General features: G+C 40.7%; 1 protein-coding gene across 3 annotated transcripts in view; it reads left to right on the top strand.

The window, feature by feature from the left end:
• Prpf8 (pre-mRNA processing factor 8) overlaps positions 1-12,508 on the top strand; it is a 34,542-nt gene that overhangs the window by 20,173 nt on the left and 1,861 nt on the right. For all 3 annotated transcript variants that reach the window (XM_040269277.2, XM_005327904.4, XM_021728159.3), the window contains exons 25-39: positions 3,266-3,513; positions 3,631-3,810; positions 4,026-4,161; positions 4,430-4,599; positions 4,989-5,118; positions 5,239-5,385; positions 5,766-5,926; positions 6,258-6,449; positions 6,717-6,954; positions 7,529-7,657; positions 8,612-8,725; positions 8,809-8,982; positions 9,215-9,408; positions 10,726-10,965; positions 11,060-11,201. In XM_040269277.2, coding sequence (XP_040125211.1) covers positions 3,266-3,513; positions 3,631-3,810; positions 4,026-4,161; positions 4,430-4,599; positions 4,989-5,118; positions 5,239-5,385; positions 5,766-5,926; positions 6,258-6,449; positions 6,717-6,954; positions 7,529-7,657; positions 8,612-8,725; positions 8,809-8,982; positions 9,215-9,408; positions 10,726-10,965; positions 11,060-11,201 — 2,595 coding nt within the window. The remainder of the gene's footprint in view (positions 1-3,265; positions 3,514-3,630; positions 3,811-4,025; positions 4,162-4,429; positions 4,600-4,988; positions 5,119-5,238; positions 5,386-5,765; positions 5,927-6,257; positions 6,450-6,716; positions 6,955-7,528; positions 7,658-8,611; positions 8,726-8,808; positions 8,983-9,214; positions 9,409-10,725; positions 10,966-11,059; positions 11,202-12,508) is intronic.

Here is a 12,508-nt window from a genome sequence, read left to right as displayed (position 1 = left end):
TTAATAATTCTGATTTCTCTGTTACTTTGTCTGAATCCAAAATTTTATCTGGTGTTTTTTTTTCTCTTAAAAGAATTTCTTTTAATAGAAAAATACTGGCAATGAAGGTATTCTTTTGTTTACCTGAAAGACTCTGTTTTGCATTCATTTTTATGAATATAAACCAATTATTTTCCTCTGCAGTTTCCAATGGAATTTATCCCATCAGTGATTTATTGTAGTCCTAGGGATAAAACCTCAGGGTTTTGTACATGCTAGGCAAGTGCTCTTTCATTAGGCTACACTCATGTGCCCATCTGTGTATATTTGATTTTCAGATATTATAGTTTTTCCTTTAGATCCATTTGAGTCTTTTTAATATCTCTTCCTTACCTGGTTATATTCATGTAGCTATTTTAAGGTCTTTGTCTACTAATCCATCACCTTTGTTCTTACTGGTTCTCTATTAATCATTTTTCCTTCTGTTTATGAGTAATGTAGACACATTGTAACTTTTTATTGCATGGTAGAAAGTGAATTTTATATTGTCAGTTGCTGGATTTTGTTATGTTTCTTTAAAGAATGTTGTACTTGTTCCCGTGTAGTTACATAAATGTGTATTAATTTGATTCCTTTTTAAAAAAAAAATTTTTTAGTTGTAGTTGAACACAATATCTTTATTTTTATTTATTTGTTTTTATGTGGTGCTGAGGATGGAACCCAGTGGCTCATGCGTGGGAGGCAAGCACTCTACTACTGAGCTACAATCCCAGTCCTAGTTTGATCCTTTTAAAGCTTGCTTGTGGCAGATCCAGAGAGCACTCTTTGTTCTGGGGCCACTTTGTTACCTTTGTTGGGACTACCCAGTTCTCCTGTTTTACAAGGTCTCTACTGTGGCTGGTGGGAACACAAACTTATCTCAGCTTTATATGAGCTGTAGGTCTTACTCAACCTATTGCTTTCCAGGGTTTCTTTCTGTGGCCTCAGGGAGATTTACTGCATACAAATTGGTATTCAGCCAGAAACCTGATGGGATCCCTTCCAGTATCTCTTTCTTCTGCCCTACAAATTCTAGCTGCCTTTTCTTCTAGAACCCTTGTCTTTATCTTCAATTCAGTGAGACTTTGGGTTCTCTTTTTCATGTCTATGCTACGGCTTGGAAACTGCTACTAAGCAGTTAGCTGCAGTAATAATAAGTGTCAATTCATCTGTTTCCCTTTTCCTCTTTTTTTTTTTTTTTTTTTTTGGCCTGGGGATTGAACCAGGAGCACTTAATCTCTGAGCTGCATCCCCAGACCTTTGTTTATTTTTATTTTGAGACAGGGTCTCATTAAGGTATGGAGGCTAACTTTCAACCTGGGAACTGGCAATCCTCTTGCCTTAGCCTCCCAAGCCATGGGGATTATAGGTATGCACTGCTGTGCCTGGCTAGTTCCCTTTTCTCTTTGGTTGTTCTCTGTGTTATCAGTTGTATAAAATCATTGTTTTAAATAGCCCACTTAATTTTCTAGCTGTTTATAGTGGTGGGGGCAATTTCTGCAGGCCCCAGTATTTTTCTTTCTTTAATATTTTAGTTGTAGTTGGACACTATATCTTTAATTTATTTATTTTTATGTGGTGCTGAGGATCAAAGCCAGGGCCTTGCGTGTGCTAGGTGAGCGTTCTACCACTGAGTCACAACCCCAGCTCTATTTTTTAAGATATTGATTGGCCTTTATTTTATTCATTTATTTATATGCAGTGCTAAGAACTGAACCCAGTGCCTCACATGTTAGGCAAGTGCTGTACCACTGAGCCACAACCTCAGCCCCCCCCCCATTATATTTTAATAGTTTGTTTTTGTTTTATCACCCTGTCCCCCATCTCCCACTTTTGGTTTCCCTGGGGTTACTTGTATTTGATTGTTTGTGTTTTGCAATACTGGAGATTTAAACGAGGGTCACATGCATGCTAACTAAGTGCTGTACCACTGAGGTACATCCCCAGCCCTTTTTTAAATTTTGAGACAAGGTCTTGCAAAATTGCCCAATCTGGTTTTGAATTTGTGATTCTCCTGCCTCAGCCTCTGGAGTTGCTAGGATTACAGGCATGCCCCACCACACCTGGTTTATTTGGTCTTGAAAGTCATTTGTACTAGACTCTGTTTTATCAATTCATTTTTTATTGAAATGTAATTCACACACTATGAATATATACACACACAATTTTAAATCTCATAATTTTGCATATTCATTAATTAGGCAGCCATTACCACTACTTCATAACATTTTTTTATCACCCCAGAGAAGAAATTCCCATTCTTTCTCTCTCTCTCTCTCTCTCTCTCTCTCTCTCTCTCTCTCTCTCTCTCTTTAATACTTTTAGTTGTAAATGGACACAATATCTTTATTTAATTTTTTTATATGTGGTGCTGAGGACAAACCCAGGGCCTTACACATGCTAGTCAGGCACTCTACCACTGAGCCACAATCCCAGTCCCAAATTTCCATTCTTATCAGCAGCAGCTCCCCCCCCAACACACACATACACTGTAGTCCCTGACAATTTTCTTTCCTTTTTAGTTTTTTAGTTTTTTTTTTTTTTTTTTTTTCTGTTTTGTTTTGTTGTGGTTTTTGTTGCATTGCTGGGGATCTCAGCTGAGGCCTCTTACATGCTGGGCAAGAACTCTACCCCTGAGCTCTACCCCCAGCTCCTCTTTCCCCTACCTCTTCCAACTACTTTGCGTATTCAGAATAATAGCCTTTTTTTGTCTGTTTTTCACTTAGATAATGTGTCCATATTAAAGCCTATATCAGTATTTCAGTCTTTTTTATGAAGTAGTAGCATTCTATTATAGGGATATTCCATGTTTTGTTTATCAACTTGTAAGTTGATGTACATTTGAAAATTTTCCCACTATTTGGCTATTATGAATAATGTTGCTAATACTTATACAGGTTTTTGTGTGGATGTTTTCATTTCTCTTGAGTATATACCCAGGACTGAAGTTGCTTAATCAACCTTTTGGTAAATGCCAGTTTTCCAAAATTACCATTTTATATTCCCACTAGCAATATATGAGGGTGCCTTTTTCTCTACATCCTTGCTAATACTTATCATTTCTGTTTTGATTATATTCATCCTAGTAGATGTGGAGTGTCATTATGGTTTTGATGTCTATTTCCATAATGACTAATGATGTTGAACTCTTAAGTATTAGAGATGTAACTGACTGGATCTAAGCCATATTCACCACCACCCTATCATCATTGTTCATCTGGAATTTACTGTTTCCCACTAACTTTAGATTGTGAATAAGTGGAATACAGCTCTCATTGGCCTTATGACATACTTTCGGGAGGCTGTGGTGAACACTCAGGAACTCCTAGACTTGCTTGTGAAGTGTGAGAACAAGATCCAGACACGTATAAAGATTGGACTCAACTCCAAGATGCCAAGTCGGTTCCCTCCTGTTGTATTCTACACCCCTAAGGAGTTGGGAGGACTGGGCATGCTGTCAATGGGCCATGTGCTCATTCCCCAGTCTGACCTCAGGTAGGGCTTGGTTGAAAATCTGTAGTGCTAGACTCTATTGCATATGCCCTGAGGGAAAGGGGTGTTTCTTTACTCTTGGGCTTTACTTTTATCTCTAATCATGGTTGCCTAAAACAGGTGGTCCAAGCAGACAGATGTAGGTATTACACACTTTCGTTCAGGAATGAGTCATGAAGAAGACCAACTGATTCCCAACTTATACCGCTACATACAGCCATGGGAGAGTGAGTTCATCGATTCTCAGCGGGTCTGGGCTGAATATGCACTCAAGAGACAAGAGGCCATTGCTCAGAACAGGTGGGCATCCAGGAGGGTATACCAATACTGGGGTAGGGGCCAGAGAAGGGGTTAAATTTTGAGTCTTGTGTGGAGGTCATAGGCAGAGCATGGTATATTTTTATGGAGTAAGAGGGCAGGTTCTACTCCTGACTCTACTTATCCTTGGTCAGGAGGAAATGATTAGTTCTTCACTTGAGAAGACATTTTGACTTTAATCTTACTTTCTTGGGCAGACGGCTGACATTAGAAGATCTAGAGGACTCTTGGGATCGTGGCATTCCTCGAATCAATACTCTCTTCCAGAAGGATCGGCACACATTAGCTTATGATAAGGGTTGGCGTGTCCGAACTGACTTTAAGCAGTACCAGGTATGTGGAGCGAGTAATAGGTTAAAACCTACCACCTACTACCTGGATCTGGGGAGTCCAAAACAGTTTTCCAAAATGATCCATTTTATATTCCCACTAGCAGTATATGAGGGTGCCTTTTTCTCTACATCCTTGCTAATACTTGTCATTTCTGTGGAGTAGTGTACCATTTTATATTCCCACTAGCAGTATATTAGGGTGCCTTTTTCTCTACATCCCTAGGGAATTAGACACTCACAAGTTTGAACGTATCTGTTCTTCCATCTAGGTTTTGAAGCAAAACCCTTTTTGGTGGACACACCAGCGACATGATGGGAAGCTCTGGAACCTAAACAATTACCGTACAGATATGATTCAAGCCCTGGGTGGTGTAGAAGGCATTCTGGAACACACACTGTTTAAGGGCACTTACTTCCCTACCTGGGAGGGTCTTTTCTGGTAAGGATTTTCTTTCTCTCTTTTTTTGGTGGGGGGTGTTGTGTATACTACTGTGGGGTTGAACCAGGGCCTCACTCATGCATGCTAGGCAAGCTCTCTACCACTGAGCTACATCCCCATCCCTTTTTTCAAAATTTATTTTGGGACAGGGTATTGCTAAGTTGCCCAAGCTGGTCTTGGACTTGGGGTCCTTCTACCTCAGTCTCCTGAGTACTGAGATTATAGGTGTGTATCAGTGTGGCTGGCTTTTTCTCCTCTAAGAGGATGACACAGGTCATCCCTTCTGTGTTTTTGTCATCTACTGTAATGTTCCTTAGTCACCTTTAGGAGACCAGCAGTGTTCTAGGAGATGGCGAGACATCACCTCACTTGGCTCTTCTGCTCCCCAGGGAGAAGGCTAGTGGCTTTGAAGAATCTATGAAGTGGAAGAAGCTAACTAATGCTCAGCGATCAGGATTGAACCAGATTCCCAATCGAAGATTCACCCTTTGGTGGTCCCCAACCATCAATCGGGCCAATGTAAGTATGGCTGTTAGACCTGAGAGATGGAAACTAAAAACAAGTGTTTCCACTGCCTTAATATGTCCTGAGAACCAGAGTCCCTTGACATCTACTGTCATGTTCTCTTTATCCTGGCAGGTATATGTGGGCTTTCAGGTGCAGCTAGACCTGACAGGTATCTTCATGCATGGCAAGATCCCCACGTTGAAGATCTCTCTCATCCAAATCTTTCGAGCCCACTTGTGGCAGAAGATCCATGAGAGCATCGTCATGGATTTGTGTCAGGTGGGCCAGTTGAGGGGTTAAGATACCACAGAAAAGGTCAGCTTGCTCTTTTTTTTTTGTACCAGGGATTGAACCCAGGGGCGCTTAACCACAGAGCCACATCCCCAGCCCTTTTGTGGTATTTTATTTTATTTAGACATAGGGTCTCACTGAGTTACTTAGGGCCTTGCTAAGTTACTGAGACTGGCTTTAAACTTGTGATCATCATACTTGAGCCTCCCCAGTCACTGGGATTACAGGTTTGCGGCACAGCACCAAGCCAGCTTGCTCTTTTGCATATGGGAAATCCACCCTGGAAGTGCCGATTAATGTAAATTCTACAAACTTTTATTTTAAATGGATTTCTATAATAAGTTAAAACCTACCACCTTTATCCTCAGGTATTTGACCAGGAACTGGATGCACTAGAAATAGAGACCGTACAAAAGGAGACAATCCATCCCCGAAAGTCTTATAAGATGAACTCTTCCTGTGCAGATATATTGCTTTTTGCCTCCTATAAGTGGAATGTCTCTCGACCCTCATTGCTAGCAGATTCCAAGTAAGTATTTTATGAACCAGCTGTAGACATCCAGTAACCTTAGTGTTACTGTTCTTTTGGGAGACTAGTCTGTGTATGTCTTTCAAACTTGGAGTCAGTTCTACCTTTGGAACCCATCAGTCAGATCTGTTGAATCTCTGGCTATTCCAGATCAGCAATCAATCTGTTGCAACTTGGGAGGAGGCAGAAACAGGAGAATCTGTTGATTGTAGATTTGGAATAGTCAGAGGGGATGGTTTTGGAATTCAGGTGAGTTGTAGTGATTTTAATTTCTTATGGTTTGGGGAATATTGGTTATACCTGGAAACCTTACCTCTTTTTCTACCCTTAGGGATGTGATGGACAGCACCACCACTCAGAAGTATTGGATAGACATCCAGTTGCGCTGGGGGGACTATGATTCCCATGACATTGAGCGCTATGCCCGGGCCAAGTTCCTGGACTATACCACAGACAACATGAGTATTTACCCTTCACCTACAGGTGTGCTCATTGCAATTGACTTGGCGTATAATCTGCACAGGTGAGTTAGGGTTCAGGTGCATGTATTTTCCATTAGTCCCATAGTTTAATGTAGATGTGGTTTTTTGTTTTGTTTGTTCAGATGAGGTGAGTATTAGCCTTTTCCTCTGCTCTTCTGGGTCACTGACTCTTCTCTGTAATGTATACATTAGCAGATTATTGTTATCAGCCTGGTCAACCATCCTTCTTCCTTTGTTGAGTTGTACTTTACCTTGATATTTGGATATCAGCCTGGGATTAACTCTACTTGTCCTCTCCATTCTCACAGTGCTTATGGAAACTGGTTCCCAGGCAGCAAGCCTCTCATACAGCAGGCCATGGCCAAGATCATGAAGGCAAATCCTGCCTTGTATGTGTTACGTGAACGAATCCGCAAGGGGCTACAGCTCTATTCATCTGAGCCCACTGAGCCGTATTTGTCATCTCAGAACTATGGTGAACTCTTCTCTAACCAGATTATCTGGTTTGTAGATGATACTAATGTCTACAGAGTAACTATCCACAAGGTGAGTGTTGGGCATTACCATGGGAAGCCAGGTATGATGTTGCATGCCTATAATTCTAGCAACTTGGGAGGCAAAAACAGGAGAATTGCAAGTCGCAGGCCAATCTCAGCAATTTAATGAGATCTTGTCTTAAAAAATAAATAGGGCTGGGTGAGGCTATAGCTCAGTGGCAGAGTGCATGCCTAGAACATGTGAGGCACTGGGTTTGATCTTCAGTACCACATTAAAAAAATATAAACAAATAAAACAAAGGCATGCTGTCCATCTGCACCTACAAAAAATAAAATAGGGCTGTCCAGGCATGGTGGTGGATGCATGTAATCCCAGTGATAAAAGAAGCTGAGGCAGAAGGAGGAGGATCATAAGCTCAAGGCCAGCTTTAGCAACTTAGTGAGACCCTGGCTCAAAAAATAAAAAAGGACTGGGGATGTAGCTCAGTGGCAAAGTGCTCCTGATTTCGATCTTCAGTATTACTAAAAAAAAAAAAAAAAAAACCTGCAGAAAGGCATGAGAGCAGTGTGCGGTGACAGGATGGTCGTTTCTAGGTCGTACTAATAATATAATCATCATTTAGACCTTTGAAGGGAACTTGACAACCAAACCCATCAATGGGGCCATCTTCATCTTCAACCCACGGACAGGGCAGCTGTTTCTCAAGATAATTCATACATCTGTGTGGGCTGGACAGAAGCGTTTGGGGCAGGTAAGCAGGATCAGGGATAAAGAGTCCATAGAACCTTGCTGGCCCTTATTGGTTGGGAGGCAGTGATGGGGAGAAAATAATAACTATTAAAAGATCAAGCATAGCATTTAAACATATTCCCTAAATTACTTTACTTGAAGTATTCTGCAAGAGGTCCAGGGGAGTTTGAGGCCCTTCATTACTTTTTAGCTGATCTTTCTGCTTCCTGAATCTCTCATCTTTAAACAAAGCTACCAAAAAATTATCTTTAGAGAACAAATATTCTTTGGCTTCTCAGACATTTGATATCTCTCAGGGTTATACCTATCCAACCATAGTTTCTTTTCCTTTATATATATATATATATTATTTTTTTTTTCTTTTTCTGTTGGTCCATGATCATATTAGCCCCAAACCCTGATGTTTATCTCCACTTCTGTGGCTTTATAGAATTGGGTTTCCTATAAGGATTATAGAGAGGAAAGGAGAAGAGCCTCAAGCAACTGACTTCCCCTTTTATCTTTCTAGAATGAACTGTCCTCTGTTCATCATCATCTTATCCATTAAGACCCATTTCTTGGGGCTGGGGTTATGGCTAAGCAGTAGAGTGCTCACCTCTCAAGTGCAAGGCCCTGGGTTCAATCCTTAGCACCACATAAAAATAAATAAATAAATAAAATTAAGTTAAATTTTAAAAAAGGACCCATTTCTTTGTGTAACTCTTTATGACACTAGTAACCTTAATTTCTATTGTTCCTGGGGTACATAATTGAGCATGCCATTTCTTATGGGTTTGTGGTATTATCTCATAAGGTTGAAAAACTCCTTTGGACAAAGCCATTTGTTACCTTTTCTACCTTCTAAGTACCTAATATTACACACCAGTGTTCATTAGAAACAGTTTATTTCAAGAGTATGATCTTCTGTTTCAGATAGTCCAGGTAGACTCAATTTCTATTTTCTTCTCCTTTTTAGTTGGCCAAGTGGAAGACAGCTGAAGAAGTAGCTGCCCTGATCAGATCTCTGCCTGTGGAGGAGCAGCCCAAGCAAATCATTGTCACCAGGAAGGGCATGCTGGATCCTTTGGAGGTTAAGAGGGTAGACAGGGTAGAAGGAAGGAGGTTTGAGACCTTCAGGCTCTGTTTCTGATCTTGAACTTGATCCTGTCTTAGGTACACTTGCTGGACTTCCCTAATATTGTGATCAAAGGATCGGAGCTTCAACTCCCCTTCCAGGCTTGTCTAAAGGTGGAAAAGTTTGGGGATCTCATCCTTAAAGCCACTGAGCCCCAGATGGTTCTCTTCAACCTCTATGATGACTGGCTTAAGACAATCTCATCTTACACGGTATGAAACCACCTTAGGAGGAGATGATTCTGTTCCTTAGTTATCTCCACAGCCCACTTTATAGGGTCATTTTCAAATTTTTGAACTATAGATGGGGCAGGAACACTACTAATTTATGAGGAATTAGGATCTTAAAGTTTAGAAGATTGGGTTTCCTATAAGGATTGTAGAGAGGAAAGGAGAAGAGCCTCAAGCAACTGACTTTCCCTTACTCTTCCAAATCTCTTCCCAGGCTTTCTCCCGTCTCATCCTGATTCTGCGTGCTCTGCATGTGAACAATGACCGGGCAAAAGTAATCCTGAAGCCAGACAAGACTACTATTACAGAACCCCACCACATCTGGCCCACCCTGACTGACGAAGAGTGGATCAAAGTGGAGGTGCAGCTCAAGGATCTGATCTTGGCCGACTATGGCAAGAAAAACAAGTGAGCGCTGGGGAGATAGATAGGAGATCCAAAAAGTTAGGTGGCTTAGCATATGGGTTCTAGAGTTTTGAAACATTTAAGTTCAGAAGGTTTTCTGGAAATAATCTTAATAATGCCCATAGAAGAGAGGTAAGCAGCCAAGTGTGGTGTTGCACACCTGTAATCAGAGCTATTCAGGAGGCTCATGATGGCAAATTCAAGGCCAGCCTAGGCAATTTAGTGAGACCCTGTCTCAAGATGGGGGGCTGGGGGGAGGCTGGGATGTAGTTCAGAGGTAGAATGATCCTAGGTAGAAGAGAAGCAGTATCTGAGGTTTCGGGACTTCATTCTGATTCTTGACCATTCTTAAAGGAGGCCCCATTGCCTTTTTTTTTTTTTTTTTTTTTCTCCTTTTTTTAAATATTTTATTAGTTGTTGCTGGACCTTTATTTATTTTTATGTGGTGCTGAGAATCGAACTCAGTGCCTTACACGTGCTAGGCAAGTGCTCTACCACTGAGCCACAACCCCAGTCCCCCATTTCCATTTTTAGCAGGGCATTTCTCTACTGTCCTTATGTTACCAAAAGTTTATGTGTCTAAGACCCCAAGTATCACAGCTGTTGGTACATACACTCTGCCTCCCATCCCCTCTTGAGCAGTTGTGGCAACCAAAAATACCCATTTGATTTCCAGTTACCCACTAGAGTGATTAATACCACTACTTTTGAGTAGGAGGCAATGATCTACAGTTTCTGGGGTTTCCATTTTTGAAAAGTGTCCTGTGTCAGGGCGCTTTTTTTTTTTTTTTTTTTTAAATATATATATTTTTTTTAGTTGTCAGTGGACCTTTATGTATTTATATGTGGTGCTGAGGATCAAACCCAGTGCCTCACACATGCTAGTCAAGTGCTCTACCACTGAGCCACAAGCCCAGCCCCGCTAGGGCACTTTTTGTGGAGGAAAAGTGGGAATTATGGACACCAAATAGCTAAAAGGTACGTGTGCAGAGTGCTGTCCTGCTTAGAATGTGATGAATCTTCAAAGTATCAGCAATCTTTACTTCAGGCTTTTTAATTTTTTTGTAGTTGTAGATGGACAGAATGTCTTTATTTGTATATGGTGCTAAGGATCAAACCCAGTGCCTAGCACATGCTAGGCAAGCACTCTGCCACTGAGCTACAGCCCCAGCCCCCACTTCAGGCTTTTAAAAAAAGTGTCACTAGAGAACTATCTGAGTGAGAGTGTGACCTGCCCTTTCTATCAAGTTATACTCTTTCTGTTGAAACAAAAGTAACTAAGGGGTAAGGATCCTTGTGTAACTCACACTATGCCCACAGTGTGAATGTGGCATCACTGACACAGTCAGAAATTCGAGACATAATCTTGGGTATGGAGATCTCAGCACCATCACAGCAGCGACAGCAGATAGCAGAGATCGAGAAGCAGACAAAGGAACAGTCACAGCTGACTGCAACACAGACTCGCACTGTCAACAAGCATGGTGATGAGATCATCACCTCCACAACCAGCAACTATGAAACTCAGACTTTCTCCTCAAAAACTGAATGGAGGGTCAGGTATGTGAAGGGCAAAAGGGTAGGGATGGAGAGGTTGTTGGTGCTACTGGAGATGATGCTTGGGCTGACAAGTGCTGACATGTCCTGTTTTTAGGGCCATCTCTGCTGCCAATCTGCACCTACGGACCAATCACATTTATGTTTCTTCTGATGACATTAAAGAGACTGGTTACACTTATATCCTTCCCAAGAATGTGCTTAAGAAGTTTATCTGCATCTCTGACCTTCGTGCCCAAGTAAGTGTGCTCAGCGAGACCACAGATGCCCCCACGTGTTACATGCCTAAAACTCACTGATATTTCCTGGAGTTTGGAATGCTGATTTCAATATTCATGGATGAATAACTATAAAAGGATAGCCCAAAGAGGATGTGGGCCCTTATGAGATATCAAAATATTTTATAAAGCTTTAGCAATTAAGAGACTTTTAAAAAAATATTTATTTTTTAGTTGTAGGTGGATACACAATATCTATTTCATTTTTATGTGGTGCTGAGGATGGAGCCCAGTGCGACATGTGTGCTAGGTGAGCACTACACCACTGAGCCACAACCCCAGCCCAAGAGACTATATTATTGGCTTGGGAAGTTATTGGGAAAGAAAAGCATATGGTCATAAATTGATTCATGTGTTATTTTAAATAAACATGCTGTATCAAATCTGGGAGGTTAAGCATACCTATGATATTGAGACAGGTGGGGAAAGGCAGGATCCCTGCCTCATACTACTTGCAGAAATAAAACTAGGTAGGGACTGGGACTGTAGTTCAGTGGTAGAGCACTTGCCAAGCATGAATGAGGTACTGGGTTGTATCCTCAGCACCACCTAAAAATAAATAAAATAAAGGTATTGTATCCATCTACCACTAAAAATATTTTTTAAAAAAGTAAAAGTCGATTCAAAATCTGAATGTTAAATACTGAACTGCAGAGGTAATGCAGTTTTTTAAATAAATCACTAAAATATTGATGACCTTAGTGTTGGGATAACTTCCTTTAAAAAGACATAAAACAAAACTATAGTCAAAATTAACAACTTGTGATACAGAGTACTACAAAAGACAAAAATGAAAAAGTATTTCATTAGTCTAAGATTAGATAATGGATTAGCATGTAAAAGAGGGAGTTTTCAGAAGTTAATTTTTTAAAAGTAAAATGGTGGTTCAGAAAGGGACTCCAAATAAGTTTACTAGTAATTCATATTCATATGTTATAAAACACCACATTGTGGCCATCAGGTCTACTTTTTTGTTTGTTTGCTTGTTTTGGTACTGGGGATTGAACCCAGGGCACTTAACCACTGAACCACATCCCTAGTCCTTTTAAATTTTGAGACAGGGTTGCTAGCTTTGAATTTGTGATCCTCCTACCTCTGCCTCTCCACATTGCTGGGATTATAGGCGTGCCTGGCAGATTGGCAAATTTGAAAAGATAACTAGTATTCTATATGAGTGATTTTATAGGAAACAGTTTCCCTAACTTTGTTGATAGAAATGTAAAATTTAAAATTCTGTCAAGCTGGGGTTGTGGCTCAGGGGTAGAGTA

Source organism: Ictidomys tridecemlineatus, chromosome 3 (genome assembly GCF_052094955.1).
Source record: "Ictidomys tridecemlineatus isolate mIctTri1 chromosome 3, mIctTri1.hap1, whole genome shotgun sequence".
NCBI lineage: Eukaryota > Metazoa > Chordata > Mammalia > Rodentia > Sciuridae > Ictidomys > Ictidomys tridecemlineatus.
The sequence above is the reverse complement of the archived record's forward strand: the minus strand, read 5'-3'. Positions and strand labels throughout refer to the sequence as shown.